Source organism: Sitodiplosis mosellana, unplaced genomic scaffold (genome assembly GCF_009176505.1).
Source record: "Sitodiplosis mosellana isolate CC-2019 unplaced genomic scaffold, AAFC_SMos_1.0 Smas_scaffold_6191, whole genome shotgun sequence".
In the NCBI taxonomy this organism is placed as follows: Eukaryota; Metazoa; Arthropoda; class Insecta; order Diptera; family Cecidomyiidae; genus Sitodiplosis; species Sitodiplosis mosellana.
Window position 1 is genome coordinate 3,582,746 of NW_022601432.1, and position 9,350 is coordinate 3,592,095.

The following is a 9,350-nucleotide window of genomic DNA, read 5'->3' on the forward strand; positions in this document are numbered from 1 at the left end:
ACAATGTCGTCGTATAACAAATGCTGGCACAAATGGAATTCAATGGGCTTTGTTGACTTCTGATCGGGAAATAGAGACAGACAAGTGGGAAATTGTTCGGTTTAAGGGGGGATTGTTACTGCTGCTGATGCTACTACAGATGAATAAACGTCTATCGAATAAACACTCTTTTCCATCATATTATTACACTCATCCATCGAATAAATTATATTTTGATGCATTGCAAAGAGTGCAGAGACGACACCATATTCAGCCTCTTTCTCTTGCTCTGTTTTATTTGTGTCTCGATTTCAAACGTTCATTCACACACAAAAATGCACACACAATTGACTGCCACCGAGAGGAAAAGAGGAAGAGACCGAGCGAACGACCGAGTGCTGGGCCCATATGTTCACATTGGTTGTGTATGTGGTTCGCACCTAAATCAAATGCTCAATACAAAATATTTCCCTGCGTTTTGGGGAGAATCGGAAAGACACAACCAGGGAATGTATGCACATAGATTTATTCAAATAAATTAAAAATATCAAATAAATTTATCCGATATTGTTCATGCGTTGCGTTGTTGTAACACATCTGCAGTACAAATTTCATATTCTCTTCCGGATTTGCCAACTCAAATTTGGTGGTGTTCCGATCGGAATTCGGCGAAAATAATGCGGAGGACTTCACTTCCAGAACACATTGGACCAGGTCGGGTCCACCTGCTCCACAAGTTTCACTTCCAGCTCAGCCAATATTTTATAGACGCTATTTTTAAATATAAGCCGAAAACAAAACTAGTGAAAACTTCTGAAATATTGCCTGAGCTGGAACTGAAACTTGTGGAGCAGGTGGACCCGACCTGGTCCAATGTATTCTGGAAGTAAAGTCCTCCAGTACAAGAAAATCGCATTATTTTTGCCAAATTCCACTCGGAACACCACCAAATTTGAGTTGGCAAATCCGGAAGAGAATATGAACAACGCAACGCATGAACAATATCGCATAAATTTATTTGATATTTTTAATTTATTTGAATAAATCTACGTGCAGACATTCCCTGGACACAACGAACAGAGGGTAAACCAACACCGAAAAAGCAATTTCCTTTGCTGTCATTCAAATTTTCGGAATGCCAAACGAAGTGCAATGAATCATACTTGCTGTGTGTGTGCGGGTTGCTGTCGCTGTTCCTGTTGTCTTTTTTAACCCCGAATTTATCTCCATCTCCCGCCACCCACTCACACTCGCTGTCTTTCGAAAAACTTTTTGACGAAGTTCATATTTCGATTTCTTCAACAAGTAATTTCCATGAAATATCAAACATGCCAAAGTGTGATTGAAGCCACATGAGATAATAATATCGAGTAATAGAGGTAGAGAGCAATACCTCTCAATTCATCGCCGAAAATTCGATTTCCAAACAACAGAAATGCAACGCAGTACCATGTTGTTACCATTGTACAACGACTTTTCTTTCACTCTCACTCTCTCGGACGAAGATAATCGAAAAAGTAATGATTCATTTTTATTCCCCAAATCATGAGAGATGCGATATTATTGCGGATTTCCGTTTGTGCGCAAAAATATTATACGAATACAAATATTTTGCTACTTATTCACTGATTGATATAGATGACGGCTCAATGAACCCATGCTGTACATCGACTTATTACGTACCAACGAAAAACAAAAAAATTACATGTGATTATCGCCGTCCAAAAATTCTTCGAAATTTTGTGTGCCGTCAGTTGGGTTTTTTATTTATGCCATTGGACGTCATGCTGCCATTGGCGCGCACCGTGTAGCTATTTATTGCATGTAATGCAAAACGTACACAAATTTAGAAAATCATTCAATTGTAAATGTATTCAATACACTTCAAGAGCATGGCTCTCGACATACACAGAGAAGGAAAGAGAGAAAGGAAGAGAGAAAGGAAGAGAAAGAGAGAGAGAGAGCCAGGATGATGTGTGTCACAACGAGCGAACCTTTTGGAAGTGAATAAACACGCAGGGCGATAACGGTCAGAGCTGAAAATAAACATTCCATTTGCCTAGTTCTAAATTAAAATCGATAGCATTTTAATCGATAAAATTGTGTTCCGAGAAATATGAGAAAGGCGTCATATTTATATGTGTGTGCTTATAAGCTGAGCAATTTGCTGTTGGGCTGTTCGTTTGCCACCCATTCGCTTTCGGAAAATGCTGCTTTTTGTTTTATATATTCGAGCCGAATTCTTGAACGTCTTGCGTATAAAAATAGTTTTTTTTTCTCGGTGGTCGACGTTGATCGGACAAGGAGTTTGGTACAGCAAGCAAGCAGCATCAACGGCATCACCAGCTGAATAGATAAGAACGAAAATATACGGCCAGTATCAAGTGATACGAGCGTGTGTAAAAACATACATCTTTCATGATAACTCCGTCTCATATTTCAGGGTCAATGAAATAAAACACGATGAAGATTGCTGCTGGCTAGTGCCGCCTGATGTGTTTCTCTCTCTCTCTCTCTCTCTCTCTCTCTCTCTCTCTCTCTCTCTCTCTCTCTCTTTGTGAATGCGTATGTAAGTGTGTGTGTGTGTGTGTGTGATACAATTTTAATCTCTTTCAATGGACTTTCTTTCATTTTTGTTTGTTATTACGATGCTCTCCCAATCCCGGCCGATGGTTATGAGTTGAGAGATTCCCTTGTATAGATGAGAGATGTGGCTAGAATTTTATTATTTGCTGACCTTTCGAGGTTTAATGTGCTCACTGGATCGGGTGTATTGCATTGTATTTTCATATATGAGCATATTCGTACGGTTATTCAAGCCATTCACTCGAATCCCATCCATACATCGTCGTTCATAGAAGACAGATTGATAAACATGATGTTATTTATTTTCGTTCCCTTTTTTCCTGCCATCCTTGTTGTGCTACACACACACACACACACACACACACACATACTCACATAAACACAACCACACATATGCTAGCGTTTGCGAAAATTATCATCATGGTCAAGCCTAGATTGCGTATAAAGTGTCCGTAGAATTTTTTTTTTAAATACTAATTTGTTTCATGTAAACAATGGCTACATCATAAGTATTTATTCTGGTGTTTCGGTCGCTACGGCCGTAATATTGCGCACGCCTGCCCAATAACAATCACTGCGATCGACTCAGTGTTATATTGGCTCATCGCCGGTTTTCATCGTTTTTTCTGTGGCTTCTGATTTAAAGCGCAAAAAAAAAACGTTCACACTGTTATAATCATCAGAATTTTTCACAAACGAGTGAGAGAGTTCAAAACGTGGAATAATTTTCAGTTTAAAACGAAAGAAAAAGTGTTTTGAAGCGGTTGATTGAAATCGAGAGAAGTGCGCATTTGAAAATGTTCAATTCGAAAATGTAAGTGTGTCCGTCTTATCCGACGATATCATCGTTCGTCTTGCATTTCAAATATATTTGCTTTTCGAATAGAATGTTGAACTTGTTTAATTTTGATTCACAGGAAATCGTTTATTGTACTATTTCTTACATTCGGAATGGGATTTGGTGGTCAGCTCGAAGGACTGAGACCGCAACCGGTTAAAGTTCAGTGTGAGCCATTAGCCAATGATGCACTTTGCTATATTGCTACACCAATTCAATTGAATCCGGTTCAAAGTTTGGAGTTTGAAGACATGAGCACATCACAAGCGAACAACATTCTTGAATTCACGGTGTCGTACGAAACAAAAATGGAAATTATACCGCATGGCATTTTCGACATGTTCCACTATTTGGAACAGTTAAAATTGCAAGGAATCGGACTCAAGACATTGCATCACAGTGACTTTGAAAATGCCTGGAATTTGCATAATTTAACACTCAGTGATAATAAATTGGAACGCATACCGAGTGGGATTTTCTCGCGAGCGGTCAATCTAATCGAATTGAATTTGGATGGCAATTTAATTTTACACCTGGAAAATGATGCCTTCAACGGTTTACATCAGTTGTACTATTTGTCATTGAATCGTAATCGTTTGATTACATTGAAATCGTACGCGTTTAGCGGTGCACCACATTTGACCGATCTACGGCTGGAATACAATGAAATCGAAGTGCTGGAAAATGGCGTTTTTGATTTGCCCGATTTGATGTTCTTGTACCTGGGTCATAATCAATTGAAAATAATTCCAGACGATTGCTTCAAAAATACACAGCTCATCGGCTTGGACTTGCAATCCAATCAAATTACACAATTGGGCAATTCTATTTATGATATCAAAACTATGCGTACATTGATTCTGTTGGACAACGATCAAATTAGCGATCTAAACTCAACGCGCATCGCTGAAATGAACCGTTTGGTTGAAATTAAATACAAGCCTAACAGTCAAACGCTTGTATAAACAATGCGATTTTAGGCTTTTTTTTAAATGCTTTACTAGTATATAATTTTACTTAAACATTTTTTTTTCTGGTACATTTAGTAGAATACCGTAGGCTGAATTGCAATAGCAAGTAATTTAACTCCTTTTTAGATCAGATTGTATTTGTAAGAAACAGCAGGGGAAATACTCAATAAAAACATCGTATTGGAAAGCTATTTATGTTTTAATTAGCCAAAAGTTGAACTGCGTTTACTTGAAACTTCATTAAGAAGCATCGATGAGTTGATTGAACTTCTTTTTACTTGTTTGTATTTGAAAGCGATTACATTATTATTCCATTTTTCCCCCATTTGCAATGCAATAAATTGATTTCCGGCATTCGAAATATCAGTTTTTAATGGACAGACGTTTGATGATTCTTGTTTTCTTTTCAGTACTCGATTCAATTCCATTCCGCGAAGGCGAATGCGAAATATCGATTTCCGTCGCTTGCTACACTCGATTCTTACAAATCGATACACTGTTCTAGACTAGATTATGAAATGTAATGAGTATCCAATGGAACGGTTGACTGACTGACTAATACTCTTTGGCATAAACTTGCTTTCTCACTCTCTTTCTCTTGTTCTTCCGCTCGCACCCTGTCTCTCGCGTACATTTTTTTCCTCAGCGGCTTTTCCTCAGCCGCATCGAATTTCCACTAAAAGCTTATTACTCTGTCAAGCTGCCAGTAGATTATGCGTAATTGATGTCGATGGTGTTAAATAACCAACACAATTATTGTGCATTAGTGTGAAACGATTCTCCGTCCGTTATATTTATTGAGTGCAATTGTCGATAAATGAAAAATCTTCAGATTATTCGTGTAAATCGAAAATGAGATTATTACAAGCGAAACTGACAAGTGTTCACCACTGACACTGCCATTGCCGTTGCTGTCGTAGTTGCTGCTCTGAAGTGATTGAAATGACAAGGTGGTGACGGTATGTATGGTTAACTAATGGAATCGATGGCAAACTCGAGTGAGTGTGTGTACTGCGTGTGTACGGGTATTACATATCTCATGGGAAGCCAATATATCGAACCGATTGCCATCACTTTTAGCTGAGCAAATAGAATTCTTGCAGTAAAACTTGCTTATGCGTACAAAATGGGATAAATTACGATATCGAATTTATCATAAGATATGGCAGCAAATATAGAGCATAGCTGATGGAGAATGAAAGAAAGAATGGATAAAAGTATACAAGTAATAGTCGTTCAACACTTTCCTATGGTTTCTTTGCGGCCATCAAATTAATGCAGAGCACAAGGATTGATGCTATTCGATGCCATACGATGCGATATGGTGAAAAACAATTCGCGTAGTTTACGTAAAACTTTTACAATTCCCACATTAAAAACAAAAAAAAAACTGAGAAAGACGAAAAAGAAAACGAAAGGAGAAATGTGTTGCTGGGCCAAGAGCACTGTGGAAAGAATATGAATGTTTTTTGTTGTAGATAATAATTTTTGGCCGTTGAATGGCCGACAATAACATAAATTTTTATATGTTAGTAGTAGTTCCGATTATGAAATCATTGCATGAAAAATCAAATGAATTTCGAGCATAGTCTATGATGATCTGAATTGTGCTCTCTGAGTGGTTTGATCTCTCGGAGTCAAACGATATTTAAATATAACATTAAAGCTTTGCCCTGAAAAAGAGTTTGTGAAAAATACATAAGCAAGAGAGAAGCTGCTATCTGACGTCGATGGAAAAACTTAGATAAAGTCCCATGATAAATGCTTATTATTAGTTTTTTTATATTCTTCTGTTTTACACAGTGCATTCATTTCGCATAGTTGGCGTGAGAGTGGTTGTTGTTGTTGTTGTTGTTGTATTCGATAGCTGAAACATTTCACAAATAACACAATAAGCCTCTTTGCATATAAATACGCACGCACTCATCGGTTTGCGCTTAAGGGTTCACAAATACACAAAAAAAAAAACAAAAACAAGCTGAAAAGAGTGCAGAGAGGAGAATCGTTTGATGTTTGATGCGAATGTATGGAAAATGTGGCTCTAGCTCTCTTTTTGTGCAAATGAAACGAAGTGAAGTGTGTTTGCATGCAGCAAACACGGAAATTGTTACGCTTTGACATTTTTTTTCTTCTTCTTTTCTCTATATACAAGAGTTTTAGGTATCTCCATTAATATCTCAGTAGGTGTTCATCTCGAGTCAATTTTTATACACACAAACAGTCACAGTCGTCGCTCTCAGTTCCCTTTGACGACAATTTTTGCTTTTGATGTTTTGTGATTGCATTGTTAATGTTGCATATATTTTCTACGTTATGAACCATTTTCAAGAGAGGCACTGTTTGATGCATTCGAATCTTAATTGCCTAAAATCAATTTTTCACAGATATTCCATTTTCGATCGGTGTTTTTTTTCCTTACCACACAATCGACTGATCATCAACTTGCCTAACTAAGTCAATCGTACTGTTCAAGTGATTTCCTTTCATTTTAAACTAAAAAAAATACTATGCTAATGATTTGTATTCAGCAAGAGACATTAATTAGTTTGCTGCATATTAAACGTGAAGTGCTTTTCAATGAATGCAAGCTCGTTGTATATTTTTGTTCATGGAAGCGGGTTTTTTTTTTTAATTTTCTGTTCGTCTCTTCAAAGTTTATGAAGGTTTTCAATTTTGCATTGCATTTCATTTTAACCTCAATTTAAAATATAAATAACAATCTCTTCGACTAAAGATAAAAACACACATTGAGTGTTTTAATTTGGTTTCTCATCATCATCTGTTAAAAAACAATCAATCCTCATTCTGTTATTTGTACTTCGATTCATCTCTTGATTTTATTCTTCTGGTTATTTTTGTTTTGTTCTGTTTTACGAGTAGAAATATTGTGCAAAAATGTATAAATTTTAATTGCCAATTGCATTTTTAACTTGTTGAAAAAGTCAAAGTGAAACGCGAAAACGGTAACATTTCAGTAGCACTCGAAGTGCCGCGATATCAAACCGCATACTTCCTTTCAACTTTGTCATTCAAAAGGAATTTAAATCACAGATTGAATATGGCGCGCACGCATACGCCGCGACTTTCTATCTTTGTGTGTGACTGAGAAAGAGAGAGAGAGGAAGAGAGCTTGGCAGGAGAGATGAACCTGCTCATCACTTTTATTCAAATCCCTTGGAGTGCAATCAAGTTGTACCGAAATATTTTTGTTTCTCTCTTACACTGTCAAAAATCCGCCAGCCCGCTCGCATGCATCATATCATTTTCTCTAGGATCCATATTTTACGCTGTGTATGCGTGAACAATTCCGACTTCTTTTTTTTTAAATGGTGACAGTGTATGCGTAATACACTGGAATGCATTAGAAAACAAAAGTCAAACAAGATATCACGAGCAAAATGCATGCCATGCGAAGAAGCATAGCTCAACATTGGCAAATATGGCATAATTGGAACAGAAGGAAGATAATAAAAGCAAAAAAAAACTCGCAAAACAAAACGCACAAGATAAGAGTAGGAGAGAGAGAGAGAGAGAACAAGAGTACTACAAAAAGCGAGGCATATAGTTAATCAAAGTCGTTTGTTTATTGGCTTTGATTTAACCGTGTGCATATATTACACGACAAACAAAGTCATTACAGCATATTATGATGTTGTTCTTTGTTGTTGTTGAAGTTTTTGATCCTGGCCAGATTTGATGCGTGTCTTCGCTGGCTTTAATTCATAAGAAAGAATGCTAAAATAAAAGATCTATATAGATGCGATGACAAAAGATGGAAATCCAACTAATGCCATAAAAACTCAACACAATAAACGCAATGTTACAAACAGAAGTAGGAAGCAACAGCCATCATCATCATCATCACCAAAGAGAAAAATTAATTACAAGAGCTAATCATTCTGACAAGATATTATGCGGTTGTTCTTAACCAATGTATAATTAACAGCATACAGGTAGCGAGCACACTTGGAAGTAGCGAATGCATAGCACAAACACACGCACTTCACATCACAAGCAGTCGAGTTGCACTTGGGCCCACCAAACATAGAATCGTTTTCGATGTATTTTCTTTTGATTCGTGTGGCACTTGTAGCATTCAAATATTCAAAGCAACGCTCACTGACAACAAAGCCATGTTCATGTCTTGCAAAATATGATAAATAATAATGAGAGAAAATCCACGGGAAAGCATGGTTTGATTTTTGTACTTCAAATTCATTTTATGCTGATAGAATTTCTGAAAAGAAATTTCATATTTCCATATTCAAAATGAAATTCAATTGATTTATTCAAAAGATTCTCCATTTTTTTTTTCTTCAAACGAATTTCAATTTGTATGCTTATTCAAAAGAATAAGAAAATTAAGTAACAATGAAAAAAAAAAAATTAATAATCACAATCGAAAATAAACATTTCTTTAGCACTTCAAAAATCATGTCTCATCAAGAAAGTTGAATTCATTTGTTATTGTGAGGAATTACACGGGCACCCGAGACCTGATGACTGAAGACGTGACGTAACGAAAATGTAAATATGGTTTGACGCTCCGATTCGAGAGATACCCAAAATGATTTCAAGGGAATTTTTCGCCTTGAAAAAAGGGCCTGTACTAAGCTGTTGATTTTTTCATCTTCTATTTATTATGTAAACATTTAAACTCGTCAAACGTAAACGTTTTCATAATGGAATTTGGAATCATTGAGAGCGCTCAGCATGTCGATTGCAATGCGAACCGCATATTAATGATGATTGTATATTGTTACACACCAAAAGCACACAAATTGAAACAAAGACAACAGGTATTAGTTGCTCGTTTTAGTTTTCTTTCTTTTTTTGTTTATTCCTATTGATTCAAGTATATGAATAGATTACTGTAAAGTAAATAAAGTTTTTTTTTGGAACAAAAACCATCGACAGGGAGAGAGAGGGAGAGAAAAAAAAAAAAAGAAAAGAAAGGAAAGAAAAAAAGAGAGAGA

The 9,350-nt window shown here is 36.4% G+C and overlaps 1 protein-coding gene across 1 annotated transcript; it reads left to right on the forward strand.

Moving 5' to 3' along the window:
• The first annotated feature begins 3,086 nt into the window (after positions 1–3,086).
• Positions 3,087–4,417, forward strand: LOC129576902 (carboxypeptidase N subunit 2-like). The gene is made up of 2 exons (XM_055462992.1): positions 3,087–3,379; positions 3,483–4,417. The coding sequence occupies exons 1-2, from the start codon at positions 3,363–3,365 to the stop codon at positions 4,366–4,368; spliced, it is 903 nt and encodes a 300-aa protein (XP_055318967.1). The 5' UTR covers positions 3,087–3,362; the 3' UTR covers positions 4,369–4,417.
• Positions 4,418–9,350: the final 4,933 nt, after the last annotated feature.